Genomic DNA, 23,578 nt, shown 5'->3' with positions numbered 1-23,578 from the left:
GGCTGCATCCAATTGTATTTATTCCATTGTTTGTTTATGTTTGAAATATGCTTTTTTTCTGTATCTGTTTTGTCCTACTACATTAGATTGGTAGTTACTCAGATACATAAAAGAGGATTGAATAGTATCAAATAACTTGTATTCCATTGTTATGTTATTGTTATACCATTATAGACGCTTGAAATTGAGTGTTGTCCTTGTCTTATCTACAAGTCCCTATGGTTCAGTGTAAGAAGCCATTAGTATTGAATGTTACACACAAATAAGTGTACTCATTCTATAGTCATATTTCGCTGTGTACATCTCTAGACCAAGTTTATGGGGTGTTCATGCAGTGCGTGGAGTAATGATTGAAAAGCTTGTTTGTATGTACATGAGGTTATGATATTATCTACAAATAGGAAACTTGATTTCTTTGTGTTATACATCGACAAGATCATTGATGAATATTCTGAACATCGTTTTTTACATTGTTGTTCGTCTGGAATGCGGGTGTTAGTTTGTATTAACGAGTTATATGGAAGTTGATGTTTTCATACGTAATTTTATAAGTTTCTTTTAACATTATTGTACTTTATATACATACACGAGTTCATATTTATTGATTTGTACTTTTTACAACGATGTGCAGAATTAAATGTGATCAGTGATCCTCACTGTGTTTACTTCTAAATTCTGTTTGGTTGTTGTGAATGATGTTATTATCGTCACGATACTTCGTTATTCTTTAATTTATATTTCCTGTAAATATAGTTCCAGTGGTACAACTTGTTTCCTAGATTTAACCCTTTGTGTGTCAAAGTCAACTTTAAAAGTCAAAAATAAACCCACAGTTTTTTCATAACTTTTCACCAAACTTTTGACATAGATCTGTAGCCATTAAATTATCTTCATTTAGTCCAAGGAATAAAAAATACAGAAGAATACATGAAACAGGCTTGTAATTGTAGAGTTTTCGAAGTGCTTTGACAAGATTTGAACTGCTGTATATAATAAGTAGTTCTGCTGCGATACCATCAAGTCCAGGTGATTTTTCTGTCTTTAATTTCCTAAAAGTGTTCTTTATTTTATTTTCAAGTATCGAAATATTTTCAACTATGTGTACTTGTATAAAATATTGGCAATTAAGTTTCGTCTATATAAGTAACCATTTACTGAGTATTAAAACAGGGTGCTATACTCAATTGCCAGCATATGAAAATGTATGTCTTCTCTGGAACAAAAATCGAATTTTGTGATGTCTTGCCCTGTCTATGTCCATCAAAGAAACATTCTATTCATGAAAACATATCTACAAATAAAGCATGTGACCAATTCTGATTTATCTTGAGCAAAAAATCAATTCCATGTCCGATGAATATTTGTGATCTGTTTCACACCTAGACATAACTAGCTCACAACGTTACTCGTCTAACTGACTATTGATCCCTAATACAACGGAGCCGCATCTCTTGCGCCCTCTTAGCTATAGTGTGAATCCAGTGATCCAGTGTGTATGAATGAACGACTGAGGGCGCAACTATGAATAAAAATTTTAACTGGTTAGAGGCTCATCTCCTCAACTCAAGCCAATCAAGCTCGTGGGCATGTTAAGAGTAACGCCCGCAGTGTGGAGGGAACGACATTCCGTGCTTGATTACGTTATGCATTGTTGGTTACGGCCATCATCCCATCCACTCTGTATCTTATGAGATACCTGTCATTGTTGCCGTTTATTGGTGTGATACAATTTCGAAAATGTTTTTAAAAAAACAGTACTTTCTAGCAACATGGAATATTATGACCATGAATACTAGTATTTCACTTCACCAGCAGAAAATGCAATAATAATCAAAATAGCACAATTTAAACCAACATTACGAACATTTTGAAAAAATCACTACATAACTACGTATTACTATCTCTGTTATTGGAACAACTCGGGGATAATATTATTTCCCTTGCTGGGGCCACTCAGAAACTATATTATCTCCCCTGTTGTTGGGACCACTCAGGGATAATATTATCTCCCTTGTTGTTGGAACCACTCAAGGATAATATCATCTCCCTTGATGTTGGGACCATTCAGGTTTTTAAACCAAAATAGGTCTTTTAACTCGTTTTCGTGGCTTGGACTGCCAGTGGGAAACAGTGACTTCATGGTTAAACCCTACGTTGGCATCTATCTACATTGAATTGAAAATTTGTCAGAATACGTGCAATTGAAGTTCATACTTCAAACTCTGGTTTGGTTGCCCCAAGTGTTTTTACTTCATATTTTCAAATGGCCAGTCATAAATAAAAACTTGGCAGGCAGGAAATTCCAGGGTCAAAGGTCAGACTGTTAACAGTGTCCATCCTTAAGGTCAGACTTTTTTTATTCCTTGTTTATCGAGTTTTTATAAGGCAATTTTTTGAGGAGGGCGGGGAAAAAAATTAAATTAATTCTCAATAAATTGTAAGTGAGATCATTGATCGGAGAGAAGAAATAAAATAAAATTTTAATCTATGTATAACCTTGTTTCTCATCTGCGCGAGACTTCGGTACTTTGATCATGATACTCCCACGAAAATGCAACTTGGATTTGTTATGCGGCGGGCGGTAAAAAAATGAAGATAAAAATAATGTTTTTTTAGCAATTTTTGCGCTTACAAGTCGGCGGGCGCGAGCACTTACGCTGAAATAAAATTTTATTTTTATTTCATTTTCGGCTCTTGTTCATTCGGTGGGTTCGCGAAACAAGGGATAATAAAAGTCTGGCCTAAGCATACATAGATAAATAAACGACCCTCAATAAATATATTGCCGTAAAGTGCTTACGTGTCTGGATCTGCGATCATTCATTCCGGAAATCAAGAATGAACTCGAATCATTTTCAATATGTGCGTACATTCGGTGCATCCATCACAACCAAACACACTCAGTCAGTAAAACAACTGACAATCAAATCAAATGTCATACGATGGTTTCACAATCATATCCGATGTCATGACATTTTATTACACAATAGAACTATCGGTCATACAGAGTACCAGTCCTTGAACTGTCAAGCACTTGAAGTCGATATCCCCGGCAAGCGTTTGTAATTATTAGTGCCTGGAGATGTTAGCGATTACGATTTGGGTTTCAGACGCTCCTGGGATGATTGTGTTCAAAGTTGGTTAAATAACAAGTCATATTCAGTTGATATCGTTTCGTTTACATTAATATTCTTGAAACATTACAAATATTTTTGAACATGTTATCAAACTTTGTTTAAATTTGTTAATGTATTGTATCCGTTTTTCAGATACACTAATTCAGCTAAATGTTAAAATTGACAAAAATGTTGATTTTACAGCGTACTGAACAATGGAAGTGTAAACATCACATAGAACTCATTATTTTGTAATTTAGTTCAAGTTTTGATATTTAGTACGCATTTTATGAGTGTGTTAATCGTAAGAGTTGAAGACGTATAATAATAATAATAATAATAATAATAATAATAATAATAATAATAATAATAATAATAATAATAATAATAATAATAATAATAATTATTATTATTATTATTATTATTATAATTATAATAATTATAATAAAAATATGTACGTATTTATATACTGTAAAATACTTTTTTTTAAAGCTGGAATTAATTTTCGCTGAAAAAAAAATTGGGTGTTTTGTATGGAATTTATTTTAACTGATTTTATCAAGTTGAATGTAAAATATAGGGGGAAAAGTATATTCGCTTGATTATATTTTCACTAAATTGTTCCTTTAGCCAAAATAGAGAAAATTAATTGTTCCTTTAGCCAAAATAGAGAAAATTAATTCCAATCAAAAATAAAGTATTTTACAGTAGCTCAACTAAATGCTCATAGGTACATAACATTGGAGTAAAAGAAAGAAAACAAAATAGAATTAAAAAGTAGACTGGATAAAAAATATGCTGCTATAAAAAAGTTTCTGTTTAGGTATATGCCTGCTTGAAAAATAGTTTTTAGTTTTCTTTTTCTTAAATGACAATATTGTTACACAGTTTCAAGTTAATTGGAAGAGCATTCCATAACATACTATAAAACACGTCTTTTTAACTAGCATTTCATTTTAGCTAATTTAGCTAACCTGTAATTAGTACTAATTAAAGATGTCGCTAATTTAGAATAAAGTATACTCTTACAATGAGATTGTTGGCATTTTTTAGCTAAATTAAGATTTTGTTAATTCATGTATTGAGTCAAATTCGCTAAAATGGCATGTAGCTATTTCAATGTGTTTTACAGTGGTCAAAGGGCATAATGTATTCCAAATTTATGTTGCAATAACCCTCTCAAATAATACATTTAGGTTAGGAACTGACACGTGAGTAAAATTATTAGTTGCACCATCACGAGGGTTTATCAATTCACTCATGTCTAAGGGTCTTTCTGACGTACTTTAAAGGGGCACTTCCAGTTAAGCCTAATCTCACAACAAATTTACTCTCTGGATTAAAATAGCAATGGATAACAAAAGATAGATTAACTTTGTAAACAACATAAACAATAGTGTCCCATGATTCTTTGGTGCAATCCATGGGATTGAGCGGTTCCCCTTTAAGGAGATGACCTTTGTAATGACTGCGAGCAAGTGCTGACGTTTGTGCGATGTGTTTCGACGATAAGTGAATAACTATGATGTTAATATGATACATTCATTGATGGTCCACAAAGAGTGGTCGACTTTATAACGATTACAGCGAGATTCAAGGGCGTGCCGTCATCCCCCTGGGGGGGTACATAATGGGGACGTGCTCCTGAAAATGAATCTTGTTTTTTGGACTTTAGGTATAAGTATCGGTATTATTTCTGGTCAAAATAAGTATAAATATCGGTAATATTTGTTTCCGATTTGGTATACTTATAGGAGGACAGAGGTGTTTTATGGTCAAAATACATATTTTAATAAATCAATATACAATGCAACTGTTGGCTTACATGTGCTTCTATTGGAGATGCTCTTCTAATAGAGCAAATATGGTAAGTGTTATATTTAGAATAAACAGTGATGACAGAAATGATACATTGGTATGAATATGGGTATAGATTTTGCTACTATCCAGGTATAAAAATGGTCACACTTTTGAGCACTCAGGGGCACCTCCCTACCCAACTACATGTATTTATAAACTGCCCCCAGGGGGCCTTCATGGTAGGGGCCGAGTAAAGCAACCCGTCATGGTAGTGCCGAGTAAAGCAACCCGTCATGGTAGTGCCGAGTAAAGCAAACCCGTCATGGTAGTGCCGAGTAAAGCAAAAGCTACCCGTGTGTTGCATGTGTTGAGTTATTGTATGGCGTACCAACACTACTGCCAGACTACGCACTATGCATAACCCGTTCATGTTAAACGTGTTCACAAATCCTAAGTAATTCGCGGTATACCTAATGCCTGAAGCCAACTCCTGGTACAAGAAAATCCCGGATTAGTAGCAAAATAAAAACGTGTGTTCAAAATTTCATAAAACAAAGGCAGAAGCAAAAAGTAGAACGAAAAAAAGAGTAAGGTTTAACTTAAAAGATATAGTATACCAAAATTAAATATCAGGTATGATTCAGGAAAAATAGGTGAAATTATTCAAGGTGCCAGAAACGTACTTTGAGTACAAAGATTACAAATATATCCGAATTTGTCGAAGCAGCATCGAACTAATTACTGGTTGTCGAAGACGTGAGTGAGCAAAGGTCGACACAGCGACAAATGGTGGAAATTGTTATTATTGTATTTAGTTACAAGAAGAAACATGAATGACAGAAGTGCGAACAACGATTGTACATATTGGTAGACTGGTTATTGAGATATTGTCGTATAACAATGAGTCGCTTTAAGTAAAGACCAAGCAGATACACACAATTTTAAAAACAACAAGCAGTTTCATTTAAAATTGGGCTCGGATGGAGATTCTTGCACAATTAATGAACTCGACCGCATTTCCCGATTATTGTTCACATCCCGTCCTTGCCCTGTTATCACGCAACAATAAACAATGCGTCGTCCTTTTTTCCTTTAATAACTCATTTTCTTAGTATATGCCATTGTTAATGCATCAAGGACACGATGTATGCATCACAAGCAGGGACACTGATCTGAAAAAATCAACACTTATCCAAACACAATATAACGGGACCTGATCCAATATCGGATCATCAAAATACGTTGTTTACTGCGCTCTAAGACTCGAATTACGTCATATGATGCAAACAACGGACCGTGTTTTCGGGAAAAGCCAGAAACTGCTCACAAACAACAATGTTTGAAACAGAAACTTAACCAATTTTAACCCTGTTATATATGGTTTCGAGTGTATTTTTGACACATTTTGGGACTGGTTGTTACTATAACCATATAGGTAAAAATAATCTTATTACCTCCATGCTATAATGAATAATACAAATAATTATCTTTATTGCGTTCGTATCTCTTAGATTATTAGGATTTTGACTAAAATGCAATACAGATGTGAATAAAGACAAACATACAATTAAAGTTAGAATAAAAATACACACAGGAAAATAAAAAATGACAAGCAAATAAAAGTAGGGGGAAAAAGTAAATTGGATTGTTTTTCATATTTCTGATGGTGAATGCTTGGATTACTAATGCATTTACATGACCTTATCTTGAGTTAGCTGACTATAATGTTTTCAGTTTTTCCTCTCTTGTTTTGAAACAGTTCTCTGTGTATTTTGCTATTTGTATTATTGTTTTCTCATCTTTATTATTTAAAATACATTTTAGTTTTTCTATCTCCCGCGTAGAGATCACATGTTAAAAGAAAATGTTCTTCGTCCTCTATGGCGTTATTTTCACAACATAGACATTTTCTGTCAGATATATCTGTGTTGTTATATCTCCCAGTCTCTATTTGTAGTCTGTGAGCACTAATCCTCAATTTTGTCATTGATGACCTGTGATGAGTATTTTTGACTACGTGTAAGTAGTTTTCAAAGCCAAAGTCGGTTTTCAGTTGTCTGTAAGTGCGCAATTTATTTTTGTGATTTTTCCCTTTATTATCATTGTCCAAAATCTGTTTACAATTTTTTTTTCAAATTTTGATTTTAGTTTTTCTGATATTATTTTATCTATAATTACATTGTTCGCATTTTTTTCTTCCTGCCACAAATGGTCTATATCTAGATCTTTAAGTATAAGTTTTAACCAGGAAACCCAGTTGTAGGTGCCAGAGTTGTCTAGTTCTAAGCCGAGACTGTATGTATGTTTCATAAACCAGAGAATTTTCAGGCATTTTTTAAAATTCGAGACCAGTATTTGATCATCTGCTTTAGTTTATACCTGTTGTAATTAATGGATACCTTTCTAATTCTAAAAAAAACATGCCACATTGGTCGCTTTGCTGTTAACTTTGAGAAGGTATTTGCAGTATTTCATGTGCAATTGTTGCATTGGTGACATGATATTCATATACATCTTTTGGAGTTTATATATACTATCTGACCAGATTTCTGCACAGTATAAAAGTATTGGTTTTATCATGGTATCAAACATTTTAAGATATGTTTTTATTGGTATATATGTATCTGAGAATAATAACTGTTTCATTTTGAAGCATGCTTTCATAGCTCTATTTTTAAGATCTTCTTGAGCCAAGTCAAATTTATCATTTGTTTTCAATTTAATTCCAAAATAAGAGTATGTTGACACTCTTTCTAATTCTACACCATCTACGTGAAAATTTTGGTTTTTAATGTGTTTGCCGCTTTTGTTGAATATCATGGTTTTTGATTTTTGATTTATAAATGTACCGTAAATTATTAAAACTCTTTATAGTCAATTACTATTTTTATACACTCTGGATTCGTCATTTATGATTGAAAATGTATGTAACCATTGATGCAAAATCAGAGAATTAATAATTAGCATATTACAGAAAACGTTTAATTTTCTTTGGTCATATATACTGTTATAAAGTATAAAATGCTGAATATAAAGAGGAGGGGTGGCCAAGCTTGTTCCCACAGAACTTGGAAACAATGGCCGTGTGTTTTCTCTGGTGTTCGAAATATTGGTAATAAGGTTTGTAATTTGCGCCAAAGTTTTAATAACATTGTACACAGTTGAAATTTAAAAGTTGACCAAAATTATCCCGAAATCTATTTAAAATCATCCACAAAATGTTGTATACCGGTGCTTGGACGAAAAGTAACGTTTCAGCAAACGTGGTGGCAGCATCGTGAACCTCAGATCATGTGAACATGAAATCTACCTTAACCACCCCTTCCACCACCACACACACACACACCGTGACACGCCCGAGCACCAGACTTCAGTGTAGATGTGATCGCTAGACTAAATAATTATCGGGGGCAGGGTAACCTATAAATGACCAAAGTAATAAAAGTGATAATAATCGTTAATTTGGAGTACAGTTTTTTTATCACGAGCAAAGAACACGGACAAAACGTTGGCCCGTACTAAAAAAAACACAGGAAAGCATATTTCAGGCAAAGCAACGATAACGAACTACTAAAGTAAATCTGATTCATTTTCAAGACCCGGTCCGTAACCTTAGTATGGGCACAGTCCCTCTATCGGACTAGGATATGGGCTAACAACTTAGGTGGGTGTGAACAGTTAGCACGGGCTATAAAGTGCCCACGAGGACGAAGTTATGTAATATGTTTTCACTCTTTTCAGATTATGTTTGTTTCATAAATACTTAGTGATATCATGAAAGTGGTAAAAAAACAAGTAACGCAAGTTGTTATATCAACTCACCAGTTGACCATGAAAAGCGAAGTAAATAACTAGATCAAACAAGTGAACATCGGTGTTCGTGCTGTGACCCATATTTTCTCAGTCACGCCATGAATTCGACTTTGCCCTCACGTAACACAAATTAACGATAGTTTAAGGTTCCGACGGTTAATGGTGATGCATTAGTGCAATATATAGATTAATGAGAAAAAAACAACACTTTTCTAATATGTGCAACTAGTTTTCGCCACGATCTGTAACGTGTTGGCCTGTGAGCTGGAGAACACGTCACTTCCGGCGTTTGTTTCCCCACGTGTTTGTATTGGCGGTCTTATCTTTGGTCTCGAAGATAACAGAAGTTGCTGTAAACAAAATCGTGATTGACAAGTTATTGTTGAAATGGGACAGAGGGTGGGACAGTTGAGATAGGGGGTGGAACAGTCAAAACACTTAGAGGTGTGATTTTTGGGGCATGCTCTTTCGATTGTAAAGGTAGCAAACTTGTTTTTCTAATAAGATAGTATTATTCCCGCTGTGTTTGTTATTCATGCGCGTGGCATATCGCCAATATCGTACCCGACAACAACATAGTTCGACCTCCGCACCCCTTCTACTCAATGGTATCGTCTATTCAAACTTAATAGTCCAATAGCGAAGTATTTCACCGCTAAATGTGCCCAGTGTTTTTATTGATGTTCACAAACACCTATTAAAAAATTAGACTGGTGGAGACTCTTGGACAAGAAGGACATATTTTAAGCAAGGTGAGATTCTGACATAGGATTGCTAGTATATTCAAAGATGCGCGCGATAAATAGATGCGAATCTCTGTTTTTGGTGTGTTGTACTTGTACTCAGATCACTAAAAGAAGTATAACCATTGACCAATATTATGCATTGTGATTTGTCCTTCAATGTCCGTAATTCGGTCAAAATCCTAGAAGTCTGACTTCAATGGTCAAACATTCGGCCAGATCTCTGATTCCATGCGCTATGAGTAGTACGTACCACATAGCCCGATTTGTGATAAACAAGTGAACATCAGATCAACACGTCAAAGGTCATCAGTGCACAACCTCAGTTGTCACCGAAGACGATTGTGTGTTGGCCTCGGTCGTAGCCAGTGATGTTGGTCTCGATCATAGCGTGGAGCTACAAGGTCAACTACTGATACGTCGTGGCAAAGAAGGTTCACCTCTATGCACATGACAATGGTTGACCGGATGGGCCACATTACGTAACAATTGTCCCGATAGTGCAAGAAAATGTGCTAAAGTGCCTGAACCATTTGAAAATACGTGTGTTGGAGAGAGGGAGGTTGGGTTGGTTGAAGTGGGTGGGAGACAAGCACAATGGTTCCGCCAAGAGGCAAGGTCGATGCGTAAAGTCTCGAGTAAATATGTTGTTTACAAATTCCAACTTGATTCCTGTCATTCCATAGGCCAACGGAGACAACAATTGTAAACCCATGTTAAATTATGCTCGCTGTGTTATTCCCATGTTTTTTTTTTTAAATTAAGTTTGTGAAACGACTGTGGTGAAACTTATCAATATGTATGGCCCATGCATCCTTTTCCACGACCAAAGATCACATGGTTTTGTAGGTCCATGTTATTAAAAGTATTGTGGAAATAATTACAATAATTATTAAATACAGTAATTGACATTAATCACAGGGAGCCCGGGAACTATAATCAACTGTAATACGCAGTCTCTATGAGCGCGGGGGGGGGGGGGGTTTATCGGCTGGTATCTAGTGTAAGAAATAGACAAGAATTGAAGGCTCCAGCCAGCTCACATTTTTTAAACTCGAAAAAACGGACGAAAAGAATGAAAAATAAAATCTAAAAAAAATACCAGGTTGAAGAATATTAGTTGCTCCTTCAAATTTCGCCAAAGCATTACCTACATTTTACCGATATCTGCAGAATAAATCAAGAAAACCACACAAATTGACTCCATTTAGGAATTCCTAACGGTTAGTCCGAACGCATGACACCGTTAGAGGCGTGGCCTGTTCAGCATTTGTCAACAACCAATCACAAGACTGGTTACGAACCAGTTGAGCAAGGCTAACCGAGTCGTGACATCGATGGGGTTCGTAACCAGTCTTGTGATTGGTTGTTGACAAATGCTGAACAGGCCACGCCTCCACCTGTGCCATGCGTTCGGGCAAACCGTTAGGAATTCCAAAATGGAGTAAATTTGTGTAGTTTTCTTGATTTATTCTGCAGATATCGGTAAAATGTAGGTAGGGCTTTGGCGAAATTTGAAGAAGCAACTAATATTCTTCAACCTGGTATTTTTTTTAGATTTTATTTTTCATTCTTTTCGTCCGTTTTTTCGAGTTTAATAAATGTGAGCTGGCTGGAGCCTTCATCCCTTGTCTATTTCTTACACTAGATACCAGCCGATACCCCCCCCCCCCCGCTCATACAGACTGCGTATTACAGTTGATTATAGTTCCTGGGCTCCCTGTGCATTAATTAAAAATAAACAAGAACGCCTAATTTTTTTGAGTTCCTATGATTTTCTTGTTTATATATTTGCAGGATTCACCAAAGTAAAAACATTCGTCACCTCTTTACCTTCACCATGAGGGTGTTAATCGTGGCGATCGCATTGGCATTTGCGCATGCGCAACAGGTGAGTAATAACTTTCTAAATACCGTTGTTAATAATGTTATTTTTATCGTCACCAAATGACCTGGTGACCTGGTTCAGTGTCAAGTGATCAATCAAGAAAGAGGATATTTCCAGTTTAGGTCACGTGACCAAGTTGTTTATTAGAACAAAGATTATCGGTTAGTGGTGATTTGCAAGCAATGTTAATAATACAATTGCCGTTTATCGCACCTGCTTCCAAAAGTGAGCGAGCGCATGAGTTGACGCATGGACCTTTAATGATTGAAGGTGTTTATGATCGTATAGTCAACAGTAGATTAGGGGATTAGCTTGCCAACACGCTCCAAAATGCCGACTTGTCTTACGAGATCCTATCAGCTTAGATTGTCACGGGCATGGGGTTATGACTGCATGTCATCGTAAATCTAGACCCATCGTTATTTACGACATTATATGCACAAATGATTCCGACGAAAACATCAGAGCAATTGTTGTACTAACACAGGGAGCCCAGGAACTATAATCAACTGTAATACGCAGTCTGTATGAGCGGGGGGGGGGGGGGTATCGGCTGGTATCTAGTGTAAGAAATAGACAAGGGATGAAGGCTCCAGCCAGCTCACATTTATTAAACTCGAAAAAACGGACGAAAAGAATGAAAAATAAAATCTAAAAAAAATACCAGGTTGAAGAATATTAGTTGCTTCTTCAAATTTCGCCAAAGCCCTACCTACATTTTACCGATATCTGCAGAATAAATCAAGAAAACTACACAAATTTACTCCATTTTGGAATTCCTAACGGTTTGCCCGAACGCATGGCACAGTTGGAGGCGTGGCCTGTTCAGCATTTGTCAACAACCAATCACAAGACTGGTTACGAACCCCATCGATGTCACGACTCGGTTAGCCTTGCTCAACTGGTTCGTAACCAGTCTTGTGATTGGTTGTTGACAAATGCTGAACAGGCCACGCCTCTAACGGTGTCATGCGTTCGGACTAACCGTTAGGAATTCCTAAATGGAGTCAATTTGTGTGGTTTTCTTGATTTATTCTGCAGATATCGGTAAAATGTAGGTAATGCTTTGGCGAAATTTGAAGGAGCAACTAATATTCTTCAACCTGGTATTTTTTTTAGATTTTATTTTTCATTCTTTTCGTCCGTTTTTTCGAGTTTAAAAAATGTGAGCTGGCTGGAGCCTTCATCCCTTGTCTAATAATAATAATAATAATAATCTTTATTGAAACCGTATCCCGGAGTGGGATCTTAGTTGAAAATACAATAAAGTAATACAAAAAAGATAAAAAATAACACAAGAAATTCAAAGACAATAGAAAATAAAAAATAAAATTAAATTATTTGGCGGTTGGTTGAGGCAACTGGCATTTTAAGATTTTTTCTTGTCGTAATTTGAAACAAGTGTGGATGAATTTTCCTAGTTCAATGATTGTTTTGTCATTTTTAATTTTTAGTATATTTGTAAGTTTTTCGTCATCCGTCCCCAAGTTGCTTATATTGTATTTAATATTCTTGATCATGATTTCTCGTTCCTTCTTGTATAAATCACAATTGAGAAGAAAATGTTTTTCGTTTTCAATTTCCTGTTTGTCACAAACTGGGCAAATTCGGTCCTCCGCTAAAATGTTATTATATCTGCCCCTTTCGATTTGAAGGGTATGAGCACTTATTCTGAGTTTTGTCATAGCTGCTCTATGATTTGGATTTTTGATTGTGGTGAGATATTTTTCATATGCAAATTCTGTTTTAATTTTCCTATAGGTTCGTAACTTGTTTTTATGGTTTTTACCTTTATTGTCATCGTGTAATGTTTCTGTACTATGTATTTCAAAGGATTGTTCTAGTTTGCGCGTTACTGTTTCAGTGATTTGTTTTTCATCAAGAGATTTATGGTTTTCCCAAATATTACCCATATTTAAATTTTCTAAAATTTGTTTTATGTCTGTTACCCAGTTGTCTTTTCCTTTTTTATCAAGATGTATCCCAAGATTGTAAGCTTCATGTACTAGCGAATTTGGGTTAGAATTATTAATTTTGATCCAATATTTGATCATATATTTTAAGCTTGATGCTAGGAGAGGATATCTTCCCAACTCTAGTAGGCTTGCCAAATTACTTGTTTTGCTATTTACTTTTAGAAGGTATTTGCAGAAATGTATTTGTACTTTTTCCATTGGTGTTGACAGATTTGCCATTAGATGCGATTTATTGATGTTCTCGCTCGTCCAAATTTCACTGCAGTAAAGCATAATTGGTTTTACAATTGCATCGAACATTTTTAAGTATGTTTTGATTGGAGTTAGTTTTTCTGAGAATAGCATTTGTTTCATTTTGAAACATGCCTTCATTGCTCTAGCTCTGAGGTCTTCTTGTGCTCCGATGAATTTACCTGATTTGTGTAGTTTAATGCCGAGGTATGTGTAGGTTTTTGTATTTTCAAGTTCCTTTCCATCAACATAGAATTTTAGTTTGTCCTGTGATTTTTTTGACCTACTAAACATGATGATTTTTGACTTAGAGATATTAATATTGAGTTTCCATTTCTGGCAGTAAGTTTCAAGAGAATTTATGGCATTTTGTAAGCCAGTATGTGATTGGGATAATACTACAAAGTCGTCTGCATATAGCAGACATGGGAGACTTGTGTTTAGGAGACTTGGTGGGTCATTATGAGCCAAGTCTAATGATGTTTTAATGTCATTTACATAGATATTGAAAAGGAGTGGGCTGAGTCCATCCCCTTGTCTAATTCCTCTATTAATTGTGAAGCTGTCTGTTACACACTGTTTAAGTTTAACACATCCTGTTGAGTTCAGATAAATGGATTTTATGATGTTGTAGAATTTACCTGTAATACCACTTTGGATAAGTTTCCAGAAGAGACCTAGATGCCAGATGGAATCAAAGGCTTTCTGGAAGTCAATGAAACAAGCAAACAAAGTCTTTTTGTTGCTCAGGTATTTTGTGGTTAGTTGTTTGAGGACAAATAAATGGTCTTTGGTGCTACAGTTTGGCATGAATCCTATTTGTTCTCTGATAATTGTGTTGTTTTCCTTTAGATGTTTCAAAAGCCGTTGCTTAAGAATGGAGGTGAAAAGTTTACTGACACTATTAAGAAGTGTGATGCCTCTGTAATTGTTTGGATTTGTTTTGTCTCCTTTTTTGAAAATAGGAGTGATCATACCTAAATTCCAGCGATTAGGGATGTATCCACTCTGCAGGATTAAATTGAATAGTTTTTGTAGTGGTTTTATTAGTGGGTTCCTGCTGGCCTTGATCATTTCATTGGTAATTTTATCTGCGCCTGGAGCTTTTTTATTTTTGAGTTTAGTTATAGCATTTTGGATTTCTAATTGTGAGATGTACTTGTCTAAGTTGGCTTTAGGTAGAGAGAGTGATTCATGATTTTTTAGTTGTAGCTGCAATGAGTTTTCGCTCATTGTATTACTTGTTTCTTTACTCAGTTTCCTAAAATGTTCAAACCAGGTTTGACTGTCAACATTATCAGAGTCATTATTTATTTTGGTGTCTTTTAGCTCTCTTAATAAATTCCAGTACTCACTGGGGTTTGATTCACTAAAACTTTCGAGCTTGTTCAATATATCATTTTTAAAATCTCTCTTTTTCTTTTTTATTAGCCGCTTGTATTCCCTCTTCAGACTGTAGCATTTTTCTCTCAGTTTAATGTTGTATGGGTTTGCACTAAATTTACTGCAGATACCCAAAATTTCTTTCTTTAGATTATATAGGTCCTTGTTGAACCATTTTGGTTTACATTTATTTTTTTTTGGTTTTCTCCTGATATGTTTTTTCAGACATCTGCCAGCTGCTTCAATGTAAATACTTGAAAGCATAGTATTTGCCTCATCAATTGATTGTTGTGTATTGTCAAAATGTTTAATGTTAAAGTTATTAATTAAATTTGTAATATCTCTGCTTTGTAGCGTTAGGTTGAATATCAAATTTGACTCGCTATTCCAAATGTAAGTGTCAGTTTCATGTACTAATTTATCACTGTGGGAGTGTGTTATTTTCGAAATATTATTTGTGTAAATTGCATTTGTTTGAAGATGAAAAGTTATTTGGCAGTGATCTGAGAGTAATAAATTAAGAGGGTGAACATAGAATAGATTAATTTTGTTAAATAGATTATTGCTAACAATAGTGTAGTCAACTACACTGCTGCCTTTAGTTTGATGACAAGTGTACTTGCCAGTTTTATCTCCTATACATCTACCATTGAGGATGGTTAGTTCTGCGGATAAACATAGATCCAACAATGAGTCACCATAATGATTTTTTACTGCCAAGTCTTGAGATGCCCTTTTTCTAATGTTAATATTTGGAGCAGATGACTGATAGTTAATTTTACTGAAAGAGGTCAATTCCATAATGTTTTTGGTTCTGGCATTGAAATCGCCTGATAGAATAACTGAACCACGTTTTGAATATCTATTAATATCATCCTCCAATACTTGAAATAAATTTGCGTCTTTCCATTTAAAAATACTTGAATACTGCGGGCTAAGATAAATGGTGCCGTAATAAATATCCTCGTCAAGATTAAAAAATTCTTTGTCTAGGAGCAGCTAGAGAAAATCATCACTTCCACTCTTCACTTGTTTAATGCCCTTTTTTAAAGTGTTTCTGAAATAGACAATGATTCCTCCCGAGTTAGAGCGGGCTTTTTTGTGTTTATCAGCTCGAAATGAATGAAAATGGCAAAAATTTGGCAATTGGATACAGGAATCTGCACCCGTTTTGGTTTCCACCAGACTAATAATATCAAAGTCACTAATAAGATCTAAAAAGTTATTATCTCTAATTTTGAGATCTAAACTACCATGAATGTTCCAGGAAGTACATTTAAGGGAGGGCTTATTAGCAACATTCATCATATAAAAAAAAATACATTGAAAGCACACAATACCTGAATTCTAGGTCAGAAAATGTTTTCTAAAATGAGAATTTTTTGGAGTGAGTTCATTGAATCTATTGTTTTTTTATATAGCTCGCCAGGCTGGTAAGTAGGTCATCAAGTAATGAATATTGTCTACTGTGTTTTCTTCTGTTGAGTGTTGTTTGCTCTTTGTTTCTGTGACCATTGTTTCGCTCCATGTTGTGTTTAGTGTTTTGCTGGCCCAAAGGGTTGGTGTTAAAATCGTAATCTTGTGATTTGCCTTGATCCATTCTTTGCTCTGTAGCATCTGTACGTTTTATGATGGTCTGATATATATTACGTTTGAAGTTGGTGACTAGGAATTTAGTTCCTCTGTCATTTAGGTGCACTTTGTCTTCGTACAAGTACGATTTAATATTGTTTGTTGCGTCAAGTAGATTGTTTTGTATAAAGTGCACATCCGCTGTGTCTTCACATAATGACTGTAAGGATGAGTTGAAACTAGTTGCTGTTGTGTTAAACTGGGCTTTGTCAATTCTGGGTAGAATACTAGAGACGAATATTCTACTCTGTGGATATGTTTTACGGGTGACGTCAATCAGGTTTACAAATTTCTGATGGTAGTTGTCGAGAAGTGCTTCTTTCTTTGACTCTGTAGTTCTGTCCAGGTCATTAGATCCAACATGTATTACTATGTTACGTGGGTTCTTGAAACTTGAGTTTTCCAGATAAGTTGTCACCTCGCTAATACCTTTTCCATTTAACGCTTTGACATGGGTTTTCCTGACTGTTGAGAATTTACGTGGATCAATGTGCTTGATAATAGAGTCGCCAATAATAACAGTATTGTATGCATTTTTGTGTGATGGACTTTGATTGTTTTTGTTTTTTTCAGTCGGTGTTCCGTGGAAGTCCTTTTTTTGTGAGTTTGTAGTCTTGGAGGTATGGGTCATGGCATATTTGGAATCACCAGTAGAGTTAGCACTGTCATCTGCTGAGGTAGATTGTAGTGGATCTTGATGGTCCTCTCTCAGAATGTCATAGGAGTTTTTCACCGGGATGTTGATGATAAATGGTGTAGCGTCAATATTTAGATTTGAGGTTTCTTCGACCGGAGGTGTTGTTTGGAGAGGTGGATTTGTTTGTGTTGTGGCATTGGCAGTTGTTAGCGACTTTTCGGAATTGGTTGTATTAAATCTTGTCTGTGTTGCTTCGTTAACATAGGCAACGTTCTTGTTTTCCGTAAGAGCATAATTGCGTTGTATGGTTTTCAACATGGTTAATATCTGTGATTGTGTGTCATGCATCCTATTGAAGCTTTTGTTCAGTTTAGTTATGTCGTTATTGTTCTTGAGTACATTGGCGTTGATGTTGTCTAGTGATGTTTGTAAATTCTTGATCTCACTCTGACAGCTTGCCGTTAATTTGTCATGTGAGGAAAACTTTGCCTTGCTGTCCAGTTTTTCCTGTTGTAGATCATCAAGTTTATTGTTGATGTCTATATATCTGTCTTCGATATCTTCTATAATTTCCCGGAAGTTGGATTCCTTGTTTAGAATAACATTTCTTGCTTTGTTTAGTAGATGTGATTTTGAGCGAATAGGTGTCTGTTTTGTTGTATTCTGAAGATCACTGGCTTGGTTGACTGATTCTGATATGGATTGGCTAGTGTTTTCTGATACTGGTATCTGTGATTCCGTATTGGTGATCACATCAGTTTGAGGTTGTGGAGAGCATATACATAGCATATCATCAGGGATAGTTGTTGCGTTGCAGTTATGAACGCCGTCGCCGCCATTTTGGGCGATAGGTTCACGTGCCGACTGTGCGTCGCCATCTTGGTTTGCTTGTTTATATTTTGGTTGTCTGTTGTTGCTCTCGCACTCTTTCGTCACCGATTCAGAAAGAAATTCATGTACTTTTGCTTTAAGGGCAGGATATTCACGTTTAGACCACTGTAAGATATATTTACCTTGGATATAAATGACGCCAGATGAATAATAGAAACTGACAGTGACCTGTTTGCTGTTGTCTTCGTCACGGCGTCGATCTACCCACTTCATTTGAGTACCTCCGGAAATGTTACACCATTGCATGTTAATATTGTTTTTGTCCTGAAAGACGTTACTATATCTGGTCTTTGCTACTTCTATCCAGGTTATAATTCGAGCAGGTGTTGTTCTGTAGCAAACGTCGTTAATTTCAGGATGGCTTGCGTCGCTGTGTTTATTACGCCAATGGGTTACTGTGTCCTGTTCGTCGGGGATAAGGTCTTTTCCTCGGCGTTGAGAATAGGTTACAGGGGTGACATCTTCTACGTCAGTGGTCTGATTTTTCTTCGTAATTTCAGATTCGTGGATAAAGTTAGCGTCCTTTGTAGAACGAACAACACGGCGTTGTTTGGTTTGTTTGGTTTGATCTGCAAAGTTCTCTTTGTCTTTGTCCATTGACGCCATCTTGGATGCTTTGTGAATCTTGAACTTGAACAGTGGAATTTTGTCTTGCGATTTTCTTCGTATAAATCCAATTTTGAAATACTTGACTTGTTATTACAACATCTTATATGTTTCATAAAATGGTTGATGATGTTTAAAGACCTAGAATCAGCATTAGAATGCTAAATTCAACAGTTAGACATGGAGCCGATATACAAGCTGTGTTCTCAGCTTGTGAGCGCCCTTGTATTATATTAATTGCAGACGCAGGCGTCGCAGCGAACAGCTCCATGATGCGACTCGCCTGTGAATTGTATCATGACGCCGAGCGCGTGGTACCTGGTTGCAACCTTCCACCAGCAGAGACTGTACAGGCGGGCGTCATGGCTGGCGTCCCCCTGGCGGGAGCCTGCAGATAGACTCACAACCCCAGGGGGATGGACAGCGTGGGTACCCGTGTAAAGTCTGCTTGGTCTGTGGTGGAAACCCCCTTTCCTGTTTATTGCTAAGGTTGTTCATGAGCAGATAAACATGAGTTACACTTGAGTGAGATCGGTAATGGTATAGAAATTGGTATATAGAGACCTTTGCATGAATGGGTGGGTGGGAGGTCTGCTGAGACGATGTGTATCGTACGGTGCGGCAAAATGAACTGATGCTTGAAGAGGATGCGAGCACGGATAAGCGAATGAACAGTCTGGTGTTAATTAATGTAAATCCGACTGAAGGACGAAATGTGAGCAAATATTGCATGAAGTACAATGTGGCATGGGAGGTGTCAAAATATGAAAGGGGGATGTCAGCTTGGTCAATGCATGTCATAATTGAGCATTAACACAGATTATAAATTATATTCATAATCATACTATTAATGCTTCAATAAATGACACAAGACACAAGGTTTTGGCAAAAGTGGAAGGGGGAGCGAATTGCAGACGCAGGCGTCGCAGCGAACAGCTCCATGATGCGACTCGCCTGTGAATTGTATCATGACGCCGAGCGCGTGGTACCTGGTTGCAACCTTCCACCAGCAGAGACTGTACAGGCGGGCGTCATGGCTGGCGTCCCCCTGGCGGGAGCCTGCAGATAGACTCACAACCCCAGGGGGATGGACAGCGTGGGTACCCGTGTAAAGTCTGCTTGGTCTGTGGTGGAAACCCCCAAATTTAAAGGCAGGATGATGTGTTACAAAGTCTATCGCGATAGGATAAAACAAAGCATGGTTAGACCGATGAAACATTAAACTAAATACACTGCAAATACATGTAACGAAAACGAAATGAAATCTCAAGACAAATGTCGAAATTACAGTTAAGGAAGAGCAAGTGACAAGTGACCCGGAACTGAGCGGATGATGCTGGGGGGTGTGCGAATGTACGTCTGGTAGGCGTCGCTGCGCCACCTGCCCAGTGCCTTGATCAACCAGTCCGGGAGATTTGCGTCGGCAGCTGTCGTGGCTGCACCACTGCGGAAACTGTGAGTAGTGTAACGGTTAACATCTGGTACAGATGCGCGAGTGAGAAGGTCTCGAATGTGGTTGCTAACAGCTTGCCGCGTGAGGAAATTACTGTTGGCGAACTGGAATGCGGGTAGGTGAGCGACGGAACTATGTAGTGCTTTGTACGCCTGGTATGCCTGCACGGCGCAGACCGATGACTGTGAGGGTGCGATGATGATGTTACATCCCCGGCGGAATGGGTCTGTCTTAGACGCCTTGAGGTCTGTGTTGCACGTGATGTCTGCCGTCAGTAAAGTGCGTTGTGGATCGAAGGTCATTGACGTGGGTGCGACAAATTCGCTGACTCTCAAGAAGCCGAAGAACGCCAGTGTAAAGGCAGACCACAACATAGCTTTGTCATGGTCGCAAATAGTGGGATGGTTTGCGACGGTGTTCTTAAGCATTCGCATTAGTGCAATGGTCTATTTCTTACACTAGATACCAGCCGATAAACCCCCCCCCCCCCCCCCCCCCCCGCGCTCATAGAGACTGCGTATTACAGTTGATTATAGTTCCCGGGCTCCCTGTGGTACTAACTACGTACCCCTCTAATATTAGACTCCCTAAGTGTATGATTATTATGCTTAAAACAGCTGCACACGAAACAAAATGTCGTCTACGGGGGTAGCTTCCGTAACTGTAAAACACTGCTGTCCCCGTTTACACGAGTTTGTTGAATGAAACAAGACTAGTAAGTAGGGTCTACCGTCACACTGGCTAGCCGTTGTACTGACTGTGATTACGGACCATCATCTCAAAAAGTCTCTTTGAATTTAGGCGAGGTGGTTGGGTGTGTGAGTCAAACTTCGGGATGGGGTACACAGTCACTTGGAGGCTGAAAATTAATGAATACTAATTTAAAAAAAAAAAAAAAAAAAAATTAAAAAAAAAAAATAGTATTTATTAAATTTCAGCTCCAAGTGACTGTGATGGGGAACTAACTTGTCCTGTGTCAATAATACATGTTTTTATCAGAATTTAATATTATTATTAGAAAACAATCTGACAGTTTTTTCTAGCGGGTAGCATAAATAGTTATTGTTTGATTTTCATTCCCCCAGCCATAGATTCTGGTAAACATTTACTGTGACTTTGTTTCGTACACATAGCTTGTGATATCATCAGCTAATTGGCTGATAATACAGCTGTGTGTTGCAAACAATGTTGCTTTCAGGAAGCCAGTAAATTGTTATCAGATTTCGAGAAAACATTACTTGCAACACAGCTACTGTAGACTGTTTTAATTTTGCAATAGACAAAATTTCACAAGTTGGTGAAAATAATTTTTTTTTTCATAAATGCCATAAAATCCTGAAGAAAGACTAATTTCCATGTATCCCCACCCTCAATCATATGTGTATTCCCTTCTAGATAACTATAGGTGTCCTCAAGAAGGGCATAAACAATTAATTTATTCGGAGGGGGGTGGAGTGAATGAGTAGAGTAATTAGTGTAGAGTTTAGCAATGGAAATTAAAAATTTACAATACATCCAATTAGCTGACAATATTGTAGGCTAGGCATACACAACAAATTCATTTTCACAATAAGATAGAATCTTACAAGAAAATGAAAATTCAACAATTTTCTCCTCGTACATTGTATAAGGATTTATGGTTCATGTTCAGTACTGATGACCATTTTATTTACTTTTGCTTGTATCATAAAATTAAAGATAGAATCTTACAAGAAAATGAAAATTCAACAATTTTCTCCTCGTACATTGTATAAGGATTTATGGTTCATGTTCAGTACTGATGGCCATTTTATTTACTTTTGCTTGTATCATAAAATTAAAGATAGAATCTTACAAGAAAATGAAAATTCAGCAATTTTCTCCTCGTACATTGTATAAGAATTTATGGTTCATGTTCAGTACTGATGGCCATTTTATTTACTTTTGCTTGTATCATAAAATTAAAGATAGAATCTTACAAGAAAATGAAAATTCAACAAATTTCTCCTCATACATTGTATAAGGATTTATGGTTCATGTTCAGTACTGATGGCCATTTTATTTACTTTTGCTTGTATCATAAAATTAAAGATAGAATCTTACAAGAAAATGAAAATTCAACAAATTTCTCCTCATACATTGTATAAGGATTTATGGTTCATGTTCAGTACTGATGGCCATTTTATTTACTTTTGCTTGTATCATAAAATTAAAGAGTATACATATTTACATATCAAATACTGATTGATGTCAGAGTGAACAAGTAGCGAGACAATGTTCACTTTTTGAAATTGATGCTTTGTTCTCTGTGGAAAATTTTATTTTATTATTATTTAGCTTATTTCCTCCAACAATAAATAAAAAAACTGTTAACTGTTGATCAATATCCCAATAAACAGTGTAATTCCAGTTATACATTATGAGTTATATGTTTATGATTCATATTATGTGTATTATTTTTTCAGCCAAGACTCACGAAGGAAGACACAATATGTAAGTATACTTATTTGACTTAGGAAATGGTTATTTGAAATAATTTTACAAAATTTCACTCACTAAAAAAGAAAGTACTGTGAATTTCATAAAAGCTTGAACAAATTTTGTGGAAAATTATCAAATAGTACAAACTTTAGTCCAGATGAGTGAAACGACTACTTGGTGTAACTAACAATGGTGGTTACACTGAGTGTAAAATAATATTATGATTGTTTCCCGCTATTGGCGCCATGTGATGCTATGCTTGAATTGTACAATTCTATTAAAGGGCGGTGGTCGCGCTGTGTCCTGTTCGATATGGGACTCATAGCGACGTATACAACGCATGTAAAATGCATTGTTTATTTACACGAAATTCAAACACGCACTGCCTGACGATCACCGCCCTTTAAAGCCTGATAACTAAATACATCATAATCGAGTTACGTTAAAAATATAAATTGTAGTACGTGGCTCCAGTTTTCATTGGCCTAAATTTATCTATTTGCAGTTTATACCAGTAGTTTCTGGACTAGAACAAGTTTTGATAGTTCTTTCTGCGTGCAACGACCTTAACACAGTATGTCAGCTTTTCAGCCATATCTCTACTTATGCAATGAAGTACAGACAATGATAAGCTTTGCTTGGTACCAATATTGTTCAAATAAATAGGAGATAACACATGTGATTTGTTATCGGCAAAACAAGATAAGGTCAATAAAAATTCTTTAAAAAAACAACTTTATCATGATATAAATAATCAAAATATCAGTTAAATCACCTCAACTCCACTCACCTTTTGACATCACTGGCTGCTAAGAGTTTCTCGACCTAACACAATGGTTAATTACTTACCTACAACAAATTTGTCAGTTTGTATTTGGCGAAGACAACATTCAAACGCTGAAGTATGTTGAAGTGGTGGTTGTCGCACCCTGTTCTATATGGAATGATG

General features: G+C 36.3%; 1 protein-coding gene across 1 annotated transcript in view; it reads left to right on the top strand.

Annotated features, from left to right (window-relative positions):
- The first annotated feature begins 9,380 nt into the window (after nt 1–9,380).
- Nucleotides 9,381–23,578, top strand: part of LOC100371432 (uncharacterized) — a 97,796-nt gene continuing 83,598 nt past the window's right edge. The window contains exons 1-3 of the mRNA XM_085493798.1: nt 9,381–9,481; nt 11,270–11,363; nt 22,614–22,641. Coding sequence (XP_085349924.1) covers nt 11,313–11,363; nt 22,614–22,641 — 79 coding nt within the window. The 5' untranslated portion in view covers nt 9,381–9,481; nt 11,270–11,312. The remainder of the gene's footprint in view (nt 9,482–11,269; nt 11,364–22,613; nt 22,642–23,578) is intronic.

Source organism: Saccoglossus kowalevskii, chromosome 19, assembly GCF_978046115.1.
Source record: "Saccoglossus kowalevskii chromosome 19, keSacKowa6.1, whole genome shotgun sequence".
NCBI lineage: Eukaryota > Metazoa > Hemichordata > Enteropneusta > Harrimaniidae > Saccoglossus > Saccoglossus kowalevskii.
This window is presented reverse-complemented; position numbering and strand designations above follow the sequence as displayed.